Raw genomic sequence first — 16,179 nt, 5'->3', positions numbered from 1 at the left:
ACTTCAAGTTATTATTGCTCCTCAGTGTTGCTCTACAAACTACTGAATCATGTTGTGTACTTAATTTTTCATGGCTGCACAGAACCCTATGGAAATTTAAGTTTCACATGATACTATAATGTCCAAAGGTAATCCATTATCTTACTTTATTCCAGAGAGAATCCTGTAGCTCATCTAATTACTTTCACTGGCCATACATATCCACCTGATAATGTAGTGACAGCATGAGCCAAACAAAAAAGCTAGTTGTTGCAGTTTTAATGCTGCAGCGCTGGCATCTCTTCCTCCTTAATAGGCCACCAGTGGTTGTGCTAAGCTTGCAGTTGCCCTTAATCAAATTTGAAGTAGAGCTATTTGCAGCAGACAGACCCTTATTGTAACTTGGCCAATATTTGCATTTCACTGTGGTTCTTTTTTCTTTTTCACACAGAAATTCAAAATGAGTTGATATGTCAAACACCTTACTAGCTGAATTACATGTGCAGGCTGATAGTAGTATGCACCTATCGGGAGTTGGATAGAAGTAGAAATGATTTAGGATTTTGTAACGTTTTGAGCTGTAAATTCTTATTTCAGTACTGCTCATGTTTAATAATGGTTGGAAGAAAACTATGGTTTCTCTGTCCAGATCATTTATCTGTTGCTACAGAAATGCAATAACTGTTCCAGTGAGAGAAAAAGATACAGAATCTCATTTATTTTAAAACCGCATTCCTGTATAGTCAAACCTCAGATATCAAAGGTTGTCAGTCTTTGATGGTTATTTTCTCAAGTTCAAGTAAAGATTCTCTTTGATGGAGAGCACAGACCCTGCTGCCCTCTGATCCTGTGCATGTTTCACGTGGTCCTCCAAGTGTCTGTGGTGTTGTTGAGTTTGTGTAACTGTGACTGATTCATGTGCTCGAGCAGAGGTTGCATAGAGGCCATGACATTGCCCTGAACTTAGTGTCTGCCAATACCTTTCCATGTCTCCTTTACATTTCATGGCAGTCACACAGTCTCTGGGGCACCACTTCTGTCCTTGGCCTCTGCCGTGTAACAGCCTAACTGTATCTCTGTGTTTTATCTACAGCTGAAGGAGATGTGCAGACGAGAGCTCGATAAGTCTGAATCAGAAATTAAGAAGAACGGGTCCATTATTGGAGAATATAAGCAGGTATGTACTGTGTGCCTACTATATGCCTACTTTCACTTTTCAGTTTACTGTGTGCAACTGAATAGTTACATTAGCAGGTCTAATAATAGTGTTTCCACTTTCATATATGTGATGTAAGTAAAAAAGTGGAAACTGTCACACAACAGTTTTTATCACAGTTCTCTTGAAGCTTATTTTGGAAAAACAAACTTATTTTAGTTTGTGTTTTCCATTTAGTTCAAGCTTCAAAACCACATCTTTACTCCCCACCCTCACAGACAGGTGGATCATAGTGCATATACACTCACCGGCCTTTATTTATTATTATAGGTACATATTACTAGTTCCTCTTGGACCCTCATTTCTCTTCCGAGCTAATGTAATTCGTCATTGCATAGTTGCTGGAAACAGTCCTCAGAGATTTTGATCCATATTGGCACGATAACATTACAGAGTTGCTGCAGATTTCTCAGCTGCATGTCCATAATATGAATCACCCCTTACACCACATCCCAAAGGTACATTATTGGATTGAAATCTGGTGGCTGTGTAGGCCATTTGAGTATATGTCATGTCCAAAATAACAGATATGGTGTGTTATTTGATGGAATTCTCTGATAGGCTGTGGTGGCCCAAATCAGCATCATTTGGCACTAATGGGTGCCAAGAAAATATCCTCTTTACCATTACACCACCAGCACCAGCCTGAACTGTTGATCCAAGGAAGAATGGATCCCTCTTTTTAAGTTGTTTATGCCAAACTGTGAATCCGAATGTTGCAGCAGAAATGGGGACTCATCAGACTGGGCAATGTTTTTCTTCTAATGTGTTGTCCAGTTTTGGTGAGCCTTAGCAAATGCCTCAGTTTCCTGTTCTTAGCTGACAGGGGTGGCACCTGGTGTGGTCTGCTGTTGCTTTAGTCCATTAGCCTAAAGGTACAATGTGATGTGCATTCAGAGATGTTATGTGCATACCTTGGTTGTAACAAGTGGTTATCTGAGTTGCTGTTGCATTCCTATCAGCTGAAAGTAGTCTGGCAGTTCTGACATCAGCAAGGCAAATTGGTCTAGAAAACTGCTGCTCACTGGGTAATTTCTCTTTTTTAGACCATTCTCTGAAAAACCTGGAGATGGTTGTCTGGGAAAATTCCAGTAGATCAGAAGTTTCTGACATGCTCAGACCAACCTGTGTGGCACCAACAACCATGTATCATTCAGAGTCACTTAAATCACATTTCTTTCCCATTCCAGTCCTCGGTTTGAACTTCAGCAGATTGTCTTGACCATGTCTAAATGCACTGAGTTATTGCCATGTGATTGGCTGGTTACATTTTTTTAAAAGCAGTATAACAGGTATACCAAAAAAGTGGCTGGTGACTGTGTACCTGAAGGGAAATACAAAAATAAGCAATGAGTGAGGTAATAGGACATTTAATTAATGAAATAATGTGAGAGTTTAGAATAGGATAAAAATGGGAACATCATAATCACATATAGTGGGAGCATGTTGTATGTATGTTACTCTGGCAGGGACAGACTTTTCACATTGAATTCAAGTCATCCAGAGTTGTTTCATTGTTCATAGTACGCTGAATTTTAAAAATGCAAATTCACCTTTTACACACAATCCAGCAGAGGTGGTGTCGCCAGCTTCTGTTTCTTCATTTCTATAATTCCAACCAAAATGACTACAGTATATATCTATCAATATGCAATATTGTCTAATCTTATCAAAAACCAAGGAATGGAAAAGTGTCAGAAAATTGACCAAAGCATTTACTGCTGAAATGGTTTCGGGCTGAAATCCACTGAAGTCTCACAGTGACCCAGAAAGAATAATTCAGAAGGTTGGGATAAAAATTCAGAGAGCATAAGCTGCCAGCAGTTGGCAGTCTTCACATAACTTTGAGCCAGTGCTTGCATGTTTGTCACTTTTCAGTTCATTTATATCTCGAAGCATAATGCTAATTAAATCCACTCGTTTCTTGTTGACTTTTTTCGTACGCTTGGCTGTCATTGTTGATAAGTTCTGCTTTTTACTCAGCTCAAGTAGCTTCACCAGAAACACCATCATGGTATTTTTATTTTTGGATTATAGTTATGTTTTTGTGTGTGTGACTGAATTGTGAATTAGATTATGTGGAGTTCTGATTCCCTTGAAAGTGAGCTTTTGAGACGCTTTACACCACTTATCTTTCCTTATTCAGCCCGTCTTTTCATATCTAAGCTTCGATCGAGCCATTACCGTGGCAGGACCACTCATAAATATTTAAAAATAATATACTCTTTAAGAGCGCTCTGTTTTCCTTCATTTATCTAGTTTCTGAAGCAGAGCTGTTCCTTAACTGAACCCGGAGCTTTTGATGGCTTAGCCTGCAAGCATATTTAAAGTTCCGTCTGTCTGAATTCCTCTCAGATCTCATCCTGTCACTTCGTGCTTAAATATAAACTCACCCAGATCAAGTGCTATTACCATCAGCGCGGGGACATTATGCAACAATCCACCTCCTATTCCTCTCTGTGGAGGGAAACAGAAATAGAAAGAAGACTAATTTAGGAACAGACCTCAACTTCACCTGAGTCTAAAAATAATAACGGTCGACTGGCTTTGACGGCAAGTGTGAAAACCGGTTATCGAATGTGCCACCGAGGAGAGGAGACCGGATTTGATGGTTTTTGTGTGTATTATGGGTTGCTAGCTTGCGGTTGAGAGCTGTGTTGAGCAGACTGAAGTGTGACAGGAAGGAAGAGGGTGATTGATGGAGAGAGGGGGAAAATGAACAAAGTGTGTGGAGGGGGAGGGGGGAACATTCAATCCGCTGGGATTGACAAGTTGAGGAATTCCCTAAAATAGCCTGGGTTGTTTACAACATAGATAATGCGAATGATTATTCACGTAGCAATTTGCTTTTTCAATGTGTGTGAATGCCAAGAGTTTCTTTGGGGGTTTTATTTTTATTTATTTTTTCCTGTGGAAATATAGCCAAAAAAAGCTTTGTGTGCTAATTGCTCCTCGAGCACATGAGGACAAAGACAAGTCTGTTAACGGTGGAGCTAAAAACGGTGTCAAGTGGTGCATTGCAATCCCCGTTCTAGGACTGGAGCTTTTGTAGATAGATGCAGGCTAGCTGGGTGCTAGCCAGGTGAAGCAGCACGTGCCAGCGCTCGTGTCTCTTGGGTTCTGTTAGCATTGCTTTGTTTTCTCTTTTCTAATTCTGATTGTTTTCCTTGTCGGTGTTTTCGGTCAGTTTTGACTAAATAAATAAATTTGATCTGATTTATTTTTAATGGTTTTAATAAGATATTTTCATTCTGGACAACATATTTTTGTTAATTTGGGTGCATCAGCACAATTATCTGCTCCTTGTGGAAATATGATGAAGTAATTAAGGCTGCATGTTCTTGTAGTTCCTGCATTGTAAGTATAAGTATACTGTTTACATGCAATATTCAATAGAAAGAAAGCAAAAAGTGCCTCAGGCAGTGAAGTTACCGTGGGGCCGGATAAATTATTAAGTGAAAATATTTAAAATAAATAAGGCTGAGATTGTTTTGTAGGAATAAATTGAATATAAAAAACATTTTTTTTTAAAATGCCCTCTGGGTCTTGAGCCTTCAGCAACGAGTGCAAAATCCATTATTACTGTGAAACAGTGGTATAGAAAAGAAACTCATAACAAGGATGGAGAAAATGACTACCGTGGTCATCCTGAATTTAAATGAGCAAAATAATCATTTACAGCTTGCTTGCAGATGGTGCAGCGATAACGATTCCTTGCCCTAAGATTGACAAGTACCCCCATCTTTCACAGGCTTGAAATCCCATCAGAACATATTGTCCTCCTCACTATGTCCCTGTTAGAGTCCTCCTTCTAATTATAGAAAAAAACTGAAGGAGAGTAAAATCCCTGCTGCCGAAATGGGGACAAAAACTGACTGAAGACTTGAATGGCTTAAGGCTCAGCAGCTCGGGTAAGAAAAAAGCAAAAAAGAAACAGATGCTCCACTAGTTAAAAAGGACGCAGGGAGATTAAAACTGCAGGACTACAGACAAAAGATCAAAAAAGAAGAGATAAGAGGTCAGTAGTGACGGAGCTGGGTATAGTAACGGCCAATATGAGGGAGAATGTGACAGGATGGAAAGATAGCTGCATGATAAGTATAGTAAAAAGAGAGAGATGAGGGTCACCAATATAATGTATGTAACACAGAGAATAAGAGCAAAAGTAGATGTTGAGATAGATGGACTGTCTATAGATGGCCTGATGTCTCTTATAGGATAACTCGTTGCACTCTGATTTCTCTGTCCGTCTGCAAGCTACAGGAAAAGTTTGTGGGTGTTTGTTTGACTCTCAGGATGCTTGTAGCTGTTTGAAGGAGAAGGGGGAAAAGGAGATTTGAATATACATAAGGCCTATGACACCACTAATGCACTTAAAGCTAAGAGGATAAAGTCCATACAGACTTATTAACCTATAAACACAGTAGGGGAAACACACCTGTCTGTCTATTTGTTAGCAGTTTTCAATATATCATTTTCAAATTTTGATTGACAGTAGATGCCAACAACACCTTGAGGAGATTTAATTTTGGTAAAAGACACACCAGTTGTGAAAACCAGTAAAAATTGTATATTACCCACAATTTGTTTTCATCTTCAAACTTCTCAACAATATCCTAGACCTTGGGGGGGCATGAGCACTTGACCTTGACCTTCATTGTTTGCGATAAAAAGGTCAGAAGAAGAAACCATATCAAAAAATATGTCATACGAAAAGCGATGGAGAGAGTTGTACACCACCTCAATTCAACACCTTACAAGGTCACAATGATGCCATAACTGACTGACGTCATCCTAGGATAATAAAAACAGAGTGACATCCGCATGTTATAATAAAAACATTATAAAACATCACAGTTTCAGTATAGCCCTTGCCCTACGGGGGGAGTGGTGCTCTCTGAGTGCTGATGTTATTCTTATTACTCTGTCTGTATTGTGTTTTTACCATATTATGGGGATGGACAGTTTTCATTCATAAATATTCATCAAACTTTTTCTGAAAGGGAGTTTTTTTTTCCTCCTGTTTTCCTGTGTATACTTTGTTTTACTATTAGTTTTTTTGTTTTAAAACAGCCCAGTGGCTGGGTGCTTAGGTAAATTAATGATTTGAATCTTTGATTGTTGTTGGCCGAAAAACTAAGCAGGCTTTTTGTGGCTTGTTGGAGCTGTGTTGAAGCACCAGAGACCGGAAAAAGCTTGACTTGAAGTACAGATTATTGGTATTGAGTATTCATTTTAATTGAAAAGCGTTCCTCTGGTTTAATTGACGAGCTCTGTCTAAAAGTGGGTGAACAAAGCAAGCTGTTTTTGTTTTCTGCAGATCTGCTCCCAGCTGAGCGAACGACTAGAGAAACAACAGACGGCTACGCGAGGAGAACTCGAGAAAATCAGGGTGAGTTTTACACCAACCCAAATGACATAACCATGACGTAAAGCCAGGATTAACTTTGTCACTTTATGAGTTTACAAAGTGTATTACAATTTTTACCTCTCATTACTCCATGAGCTGCCATGTAATGTGCTCCTCTGTCAGCAGGATTCAGTTCATTGCTTAAAGACACTTCTGATGAACAGATAACCTGTTTTAACATCTGAGACACAGCCTCATATACATTGATTTGCTCTTCAGTGAGTGAAATAAGTATTTGATCTCCTACAACCCAGCCACAATTCTAGATCCCACAGATTATCAATCAATTGTAGATACTCCTGATCTGAACTTGTGTTGTTAAGCATATACCTGTCAATAGAATCGGTTTCTTCCATTGCAACCTCTCCACCTCCATGTGCAAGACCAAAGAGCTATCAAAAGACATCAGGGGCAAGATTGGCTGAAATGGACTTCAAGACCATCACCAAGAAGTTGGTGTTGTGAAATATAAAATAACCAGTTGTTATAGATGTAGAGGTCAATGCAAGATTTTGACTCATGGGAGGAGGAAGATCATGAGAAAAGTCTTGGAGCAGCCCAAAAGTACATGGAAGGAGCTTGTTAATGATCTGAAGGCAGTTAGGAGCACAGTCGCCAAGAGGCACCTCCACTGGTAGCACACCATGCAGTAATGGTGTGAAGTTTTTCAGCACCCACAAGGTCCCCGTGCTCAGGAAGACACATGTACAGGCCAAGAAATGCTGACTCAGACCCAAAGAACACCCCCTGCATAGTCAAGCATGGAGGTGGAAACATGCTTAAGAGCTGTTTTCTGCTAAGGATACGTGACGACTTCACCGCATTGAGAGGCCGATGGACGGATCATTTACCGTAAAATCTATGACATGAACCCCCATCCCCCAATACATGCAAAAGAAGCCAATGAGCCTTTTTGACCAATTATATTTAAAATGAGCATCAACTCTTGTTACTCTGGCATCCCAGCACAGAGGGCCTACTTAGTCTAGAGATAACCGGCTGTCTAGAGAGTGGTTCTTAGCACTGTCTGGAAAGCTTTGAGTCAAAGATTACATGAACAAGAAAGTTTGACTGAACCTACAGGTTAAAGTAAAACCTGTAGTTAAATGTAATGTTTAAAATCAGATCTTTTGGGGGGAAGAGTGAGGAGCATGACCGAGGAGGCCATGGCAGTTTTACCTGTGGCCCGTGAAGTATTAGTTCAAACAGTAGGCGATGTAAGAAAAGGGCAGTTTTGGCAGGAAGCTCACAAAATGTTTAGTGCACCAAGGTCAAGTCATGTAAAGGTTGCAGCAGGACCTCTCTGCCTGTGTGGAGGTAAATCTGTGCAGTTTTTTTCTATACTACTAATGGTGCAGAAATTCTGTTAACTGTCAGCAACTGCTGTAGCTGCTCACAGATGCATTTTTTTTTTAGATATTTAAATAAACACACTGACAGCGACTCACTAAAACTGAATTTGAAGTGACAAGAGCACCAATTGCAGCTCAAGCACTCTGCTGCTTCATTAAGGCCACTTCTGCAACAATGAGACTGGAAGCTTTACATATAATTACTATTCAGCTTAAAACTGGCCACATTTAATCCAAATTAAATATTCTCATAAAATATTCATTTTTAGTAAGCGTCTCCACCGGCTGCCTCAGTCGGCTGTTGTTACTGTGGCAAGCAACCCTGAATGTAAAGTCCTGTCGACAGTCCTACATGTTGGTGCCAACTCAGGCACTGATCTGTCTAGAATAATCTCAGAGGAGTCGCCCTACTAGTCTGGTTATCCTGAGCCAAACTTAGAAAGAGCAACTGAAAGTAAATAATACTTTTACTTACCTCATCTGCTCAAACAGACTTCATATGCCTTCTGCAAAAACATGGAATTTAACAAATAGCTCAAAAAGTTTTGAATGAATTCTGATAAAACTCTGTAGGGGTGTAGAGCGAGGTCATGTTAACAATCCATTAAAATTAGGATCATATTCAACAAAGTCTTCAAGGTCACTTTCATGATTTATGGGTCAAAAACGGACAAAAACCCTTCGAACTTTGACACTATGATTCTTGCGGTGACTTTAATTTCATACCTGTCAGCATCTTTTTTTGTTTGGTTTTTTTTGGATTTAGGAGAAGGTGGAGTTATCAGCTCGCACTGTCAACCTAGGCTAACAATTCGATCCTAAGTAACAAACTAATACACACACTTTTTGACTGGCTGAACATCACAATCAGTGACACAGCACAGCATGTATTTTCTCAGATAATTACATTAGACATCAACACTTTACACAGGTGAGATGTTCCATTCACTGAGGTGAAGCAGACTTTAAGGTGAAGCAGACTTCCAGGCCTGATGAGTTATTTAGAAATGAGAAGAGTGAGAGAGAAATCTTTCTTTTTGTTTTGTTTTTAGCACCAGGCTATAAATCTGTTTTAACACATGAGTCTATGGGGGTTTTTGGACGCAGCCTAAGTGGTGATCATTATGAAAACTTTACAGCGAGAAGACAGCTGGGTAGCTATAAATATCTGCATTCAATTGAGACAACAGTTGTTTGGTGAGGGGAAAAACATTTGGGGCATTCTCCTGTTCCATTTTAAGTTTTCCTTTTCTCACTCCATCTCTCTTTCTTCTCTAACCTTGCTCAGGCTTAAAGTGTCCTCTTACCTCTTCTGTTTGTTTCTTCCTCCCCCTCATATGTAGGCGAAAGTTGAAGGCTGCGAGAAATGCAGCAGTCTTTTCAACAAGGAGGGACGGGTACGGGCCGCTGTGACCACAGCATCTGCCGGGGGAGCCGAGGAGACCGATGAAGAGAAGGAGGCTCTGAAAAACCAGCTGAGGGAGATGGAGCTGGAACTAGCTCAGACCAAACTGCAGCTGGTGGAGGCCGAGTGCAAAATCCAGGTAGGGTCCAGAGGTCAGAGTGTGAGTCATTCATTATTCTGACATGGGATGTTTCTTAAAGTTGAAAGTAAAACATTGTGTCATCCGTGTTGAAAGGAGAAAAAAAGGAGGCCACATTTCTGCTCTAATTACTTTATCACTTCTGAACAGGCGCAGCAGCAGTAACCTGCAGCACAGGCCCAACAAATGAAAGCAGAACATTTTCTTTTAAGAAGATAGAGTTGAAGAAACCTGCAGCTTTATGCGACAGCTCGATTTAATTTACTAATTGAGGACAGTGCTGTGATCACGGGCTCTGAATCAACGTTAGCATGTAATGGAATCAGAAAAGAAGCATTGTTATTATAGCGGGGAGCTTTTAAACATTGCTGTGTTAAGTGTTTTTTTTAAAAACCCGTGTGAGCAGAGTGAAAAAATTGAGGTCTCGTTTCTAAATAGAGGCTTAAGGGGGAAAAATGCATTAAAGTGACTGCAACAAAGCGCTCTGTGTGGAGATTACTTGGAGTGATGATGAGGAAAGTTGAGGATTTTGTGTTGGACTCAAAGCTGCAAAGTAAAAGCAGTAAATAAGATATATTGCCTGTTTGGGCTGTAATTTCTTGCTCTCTTTCATCCAGGATCTGGAGCACCACCTGGGTCTGGCTCTCAATGAGGTGCAGGCCGCCAAGAAGACCTGGTTCAACCGCACACTCAGCTCCATCAAAACCGCCACTGGGACCCAGGGCAAGGAGACCACCTAACCTAACATTCCCTATCCACCCAGTTTCGACCGGATTATGTCTGGAGATCGGCGCAACTCATCACGCCGAAACCTCCGGACCTCTAACGTAACCCACCGGGCCATAACTTTGACATGAACATTAGCCGTTAAATCCCAGGATCACTTTGCTACAGGCTGTGTTCCTCCTAACAACAATATCGTCGTGTTTCCCTCATTCCTGATCTAATCTGCCCAGCACAAATCCCGAATGACTGCAGCCAACCACCGCTGATGAGAAGGGGTTGCAAACATGAGATGAATGAATTACAGCAGTACCACTCTCTGAGACAGTGTGCTTCCAGCAGTCACATAAAGACAAGTGTTTAAAAATGAAAATAACAAAAAAACAGCATAATTATTTCTGTCTTTGTACTGCTGATATTAAAGACCCACAGAAGGAAGGTAAGGACACCTGAAATGTCTTTGTCCTTACGGGATAGAGAAGAAAACACTCCGTCCTTCCTTGCCGCTCTGTGTGCACTTCCCTTCTAAACTACTGGCACAAAACTACCAGTCCCTGTAAATGTTTTGTTTTAGGTACGAGAGCTAATAGATGCCTTTTTGAAACGGAGCATTTTCTAATTTACGTTGAACAATACCTTTTGTTGTTGTCTGTTTTGTTTTGCTTTTTTCTTGTATCTTGTCAAATATGCTTGCGTAAAGGGGAAACGTATGTGTGAATGTAAGAGCGCATGTTAATTTGCTTTGTTTTCGACTGTGAGGTGATGTTTGAGTGGATAAATATTTGACTAAAATAATGTGCAAAACTGTGTGTGTTCAAAAGAAAGAGCTGGAAAGTGTGCGTAAGCCCTAGGGAAAGAAAAAGCACTAAGGTTGTGAGTGTACGCCTGCATGCAAGCTGTTTGTCTAGTCTGCTTCAGTGTTCAAGCGTGTATATGAACGATGCTAACAAGAGGTTTGATGACAAAGCCTTGATCTGAAGGTTGGTAAAAAGTGGTTGGTATAATTATGTAATTTATGATAAAAGCTGCTGTAATGTTAACCGACAGCTTAACCTTTCCTCGTGTCAAATTTCACACGCAGGGTTTGTTTGGTTTGGGTCACTTGGCGCAAAGAAAAGCTCAAAACCACGCAAACCTCTGTGTGTGCTGCACAAGCGTACTGTGAGAGTGCGAGGATAGCTGAAACCCACAGCGATGCATTGTTTGCCAGAAAGCTTATGCACTGCTTAGAGGAAGTCTGAATCGGAAAACACACACAGACAGAAAGTTTGATTTCCTACTGCACTGAAGCCCACCTTTAAGCCCCGCCTCCCTCTACCCACGCCTCCAGCTGCACTGCAATCTTTGACCTTTTGACCAAGGTCCCATTTAATCCTTGGTTGTGCAGCACGCCAGGCACATTTCAGTCACACTTTTGGGGGTTAAAAAACACTGAACTAAAATGCAGACACACACGTGTGTGTAAATATATATATTTTTTAAAAAAGCTAGTTAAAAGTAGTCCCTCATGTCCACCTGCACAGAAGGTTATAATAACATGAGATCTGAAAGAAGGTATGCAGTCAGCAGCAAAACCGTGCTCTGTCAACGAGAGGTCAGTCCAAAACACCAGCATGAAGGACACAGACGAGAGCGGGGAATAACCAGATAACGCATGACATCACAAGACCTGGGTGTTTGATGATGCAACAAGTTAAAGTTTGCGTTGTTGTGTGTCTCTATGCTATTAAGTCCTGTATCCAGTCAGAGGTAGCATCGAGGGATTAGATTGCTTCACTGGCTTCCAACGCAGAGCAAAAGCCCCGCTAACCCCACCCCCCAACAGATCGATGAATCCGTGCCTCGGAGCATTCGACGTGCTCAATCAGATCACAGTGCTGAGGAGACTTAAACATTAAGGTGGCGACCGACACTCCTGCGAACGCAGGGACAGAAAGGCCACACATGTGAAGACACCTGTGAACAGCTCAGGAGTGTGGATCAGGATAATCCGTCTGTGGGGGTTGATGTAAAAAAGTGCTTGTGTGTTTTCATATTTAGCCAACTCAAAAGGGAGCTCATCAATATTCTAGTTTCTATTCATAATTTACTGCAAGACTGAAAAAAAATGAGAAAAAGCGCAATTTTTCAAACTTACTGTAAATTGTATAAATTCTGATATGAAAGGTGTAATCTGATTGGCTTGTATTCTAGTGATGTCAGAGGAGGAGTCCGCATGAAGTTGAAAGAAACTAAGGGCCATCCCTCTAAAGGCACTGGGTTGTAAATAAGAAACAGTAAAAAAAACAAAACCTAAATATTGAGTTTTTGTTTATGATTTTCTACTCTGTAACTATAACTAATGATGCCTACTTGTACCCACCCACCTGCTGCCGTGCTACAGTTTGATTCACAACAATGTTTTAATGTTTATTTGGGGCTCTTTTTTTTGGCTCTAAGCTTTTCAGTCAGACTGCTGTTTGGTTAATTAAATGCCAAAACGTAGCTTTATCATCCAACGACAAAAACATTATCAACGTGTGCAAATTGTAATAGTGTAGAATGCACTGTGTATACTTCATGAATTTCAATATAAAGATATCAACAGAAGAATATCTGCGTGTCTTTCCGTTATTTTGCATCTTTATTTATTAAAAAAAAAGACAAACAATATAAAATAGAATAAAGGTTAAAAGGAACTTTACAGGAGCACAGGGCTAAAGTGATAAAGTCTCAATATGATATTGTGGTTTGAAATGCCAACTGTTTATGATGTGAAAAAACTTTATCCTGGTTGTCACATTCAGTATTTTGCATACTGGGACCTTTTATGATTATGTATTAGGAGGAATAAGATGAAACGGGGATGGGAAGAAAAACAGAAGGGAGCAGACCGCCCTGTGATCATGACGATGCTACAGATTAATTATGTTTGCACAGTAAGAGAAGCCAAAACAGTAAGATGATAGAAGATAGTCATTAAAGTAAGCCATTATAATCGTTAAGCAAAAGTGTTGTTGCTCAACTTGAAGTCCAGTGAGAGAAACTGCTGCTTCTCTGTTTTAGGTAACTGTGAACTTTGATAGGTAAAAGCATCACCTTACCCTCTGAGTGTGTGTGACCTTGCTCACTCCCATCAATATCTTCCTTCCACCAATTTCAACGAGAAAGGAATCACTGTTACTTTTAAAGCTATTAAAGTATTGAGAAGCCACAAAATGAATTAAAGCTTAAAACCTAAAACTTATTAGTATTTTGCTCCTTTATCTCCTATATCGCTTGAGTTTGAAGGCAGTATCTATAAAATAACACAAAAAAAGCCTTACATGTCAATATCCTTTTCATTGTCTCGAGTTGGAATTGAGAAAGAGATAAAAGAGGCCCATGATGTTGATATAATGAGACTTCTCTTTGTGTCCTCTTGGGAGGTTCTGAGAGTTTTAAAGATGAAAATAAACCTGTTTCTGCTAGCTAATTATGTCTTGTGAAAACAGCCTATCTGTCAGACACTTAAACAAGCCTTTTCCCTCGAGATGCATGGAAAGCTCTTCGTAGCTTGCACGCACTTTGGCGCCGGTTCTATCGCTCATCTTCTTCCTCAGAGAACGTGCCTCAAAATGATGGGTGCATTGTTATCTGTGTCAGGGATGAGCTATTTTCTGCCTTCGCCTCAGTGTATGATATGTGCAATGTGCACTAGTTGAACTGGAGGTCTCACATATATCATTTGGAGTGTTTATAACTTAGATCTAGGCGATAAATTAACACCTTTAGTGACGACGGCAGTGGGGAGCTTGGCTCTGCAGCTGCAGATTGCAAAGAAGCAGGCATGAAAAGTTGGAAAGCCGGTAGCATACCGGGAGCTGCTGGAGGTAACAAATGCCAGCATTATGCAATCTGCTTCACACTTTATCCCCCTCCTTTTTCTAGCCTGCGTATAAGACTGTAAACAAATGGCACCAAGCACCAAAATAGAATGTCACAGGGACTGCTGATGGGTGCTGTCTTGGACTTTAATGGTTGTTGATGTAGGAATCAGGGATGGAACTCTGTGTGTCTGTCAGAGAATATGCCTAAGAGGGGCAGTGTGACAGTATTTTTACAACCTCATAAACTTCCTGGCACCTGATCTTGTGAACTCACAAACAAGACTGAACTTGGCTTCTTTTGATAAGTTTATCTCTGAGACTAAATATTCATATGACTTAGCTTCAGATGTCAAAGGGATAAGTGGTAGGGTGAAGGTGGAAAAGTGTTCCACCCCGACTTCACTCTAGAGCCTCTGGAGCCTGTTAGAAAACAGAATTCATAAATTCAACAGCAGTAAATGCTGCAAATTTAGTATGTAATAAAAAATATTCCGCCACAGTAGATCCCTGCAGGAATTCCTATACAGGAATCTACTGTCAACTACTGCTTTGATGAAAGCTGTTTCTGCAGAGTAGCATATCTGGAGATCTGCATGGAAGAACTTTTAGACTTTCAGAATTTTAATTGAATAAATATGTGAAAATGTCTGACTCTTTAGAGTTTAAATTCATATTGGATTCACTCGCTGAACTATACCTTGTATACTATGGGAAATAAGCCGTATGGCTCATCTGCTTATATCTTGTTGAATTCAGGTCGTTAGATCCACAAATAGCATTGAATATTAATAGCACAGGACACGTGATCACAGCCTGTAAGCAAAAATTTTTTACTGGAATTATTAACTGAATCATTTCTAAGTGATTAGCCCTTCGACAGACTGACGACCTGTCCAGGTTGTATCCTGCCTCTTGCCCTAAAACAGCAGGGATAGGCTCCAGCGCCCCCCCATGACCCTGAAAAGGATAAGTGGATAGATGGATTTCTAAGTGATTATTATCCTCACACTGCATTGCTACTCCCGATCTTAGGGTTTCCCTACCTCTGATATCCCACTTTAATCACTGGGTGTATTAATAATTTAAATACTTTGTCAAATAAAATCAAGCTCTTCGGTCATGTTAGCTAGCTGGAAAGCAGGCTACATCATAAGTAAAATAAGTAGTTGGTATTAGGGGTGCAACGATATTTGTATCGATATTGAACCGTTCGATACAGTGCTTTCGGTTCAGTACGCATATGTATCGAACAATACAAATTTTTTTTATTTATTTTATCAACTTTTCTTCTGACGATGCTGTCTGTGTTGAGCGCTCAGTGGATCTGCGTTCGACTACTCTGCCTAGGCTGCACTGTCGAGTGCAGATCCACTGAGCGCAGCGCAAGCTAGCCAGACAGAAGCTAAGCTCGTTGTAACATGGCTACTGCCTCAACGCTACCCGAAATTGAACCTCCCCCACCCTCATTCAGATCTGGTGTTTGGAACTATCTTGGTTTTCATGTGAGGTATGACCCTGAAGGTAAGCGCGTCATGGACAAAAGTAAAACAGTATGTCGGATGTGCCACGCAATGCTCAATTGCATGGGTGGGAACTAGTGCGTTAGCGCAGTTAACTTGTTGACGTGTTGACGCCGTCCAGCCCCACGCACGGGGCGATCTGCGGTAACTCTGCTGGCGTTAATGTCATTTTAACGAGATTAATGCTGACAGCACTAGTGGGAACACAACGAATATGACTGCACATTTACACCGACATCATCCTAGTGCAAAGACAAGTGGAAGCAGACAAAAACAACAAGCACGCATGCTACAAACTTTACCCGAGTCATTTAGACAGCCGTTAGCACATGATTCTCCTGAGAGCCATTTCTCTGTAATAAACTCTCTTTTCCAAAGATGAGTGATTTCTTGATCAGATAGATTTTTTATTTTTATTTTGTTGTTTCAGCAACATTAAATTTAAAAACTGTACTTTTGGGTTAAAATATATATTTCTAATTTTAATAAATGATCAATTAAAAAGGCATGAACATTTTTTGTATTGAAAAAATATCGAACCGTGACACCAAAGTATCGAACCGAACCGTGAATTTTGTGCATCATTG

The 16,179-nt window shown here is 40.4% G+C and overlaps 1 protein-coding gene and 1 long non-coding RNA gene across 3 annotated transcripts in view; one reads left to right on the top strand and one right to left on the bottom strand.

The window, feature by feature from the left end:
• Positions 1–12,816, top strand: part of LOC120714308 (rab GTPase-activating protein 1) — a 76,454-nt gene extending 63,638 nt beyond the window's left edge. For both annotated transcript variants that reach the window (XM_040000458.1, XM_040000457.1), the window contains 4 exons: positions 1,073–1,156; positions 6,516–6,587; positions 9,301–9,501; positions 10,119–12,816. In XM_040000458.1, coding sequence (XP_039856392.1) covers positions 1,073–1,156; positions 6,516–6,587; positions 9,301–9,501; positions 10,119–10,241 — 480 coding nt within the window. In that variant the 3' untranslated portion in view covers positions 10,242–12,816. The remainder of the gene's footprint in view (positions 1–1,072; positions 1,157–6,515; positions 6,588–9,300; positions 9,502–10,118) is intronic.
• Positions 1–16,179, bottom strand: part of LOC120714343 — an 873,031-nt gene that overhangs the window by 266,067 nt on the left and 590,785 nt on the right. The gene's annotated exons all lie outside the window — the stretch shown is intronic.

Source organism: Simochromis diagramma, unplaced genomic scaffold, assembly GCF_900408965.1.
Source record: "Simochromis diagramma unplaced genomic scaffold, fSimDia1.1 OVJJ01000596.1, whole genome shotgun sequence".
Taxonomy (NCBI): domain Eukaryota; kingdom Metazoa; phylum Chordata; class Actinopteri; order Cichliformes; family Cichlidae; genus Simochromis; species Simochromis diagramma.
This window is presented reverse-complemented; position numbering and strand designations above follow the sequence as displayed.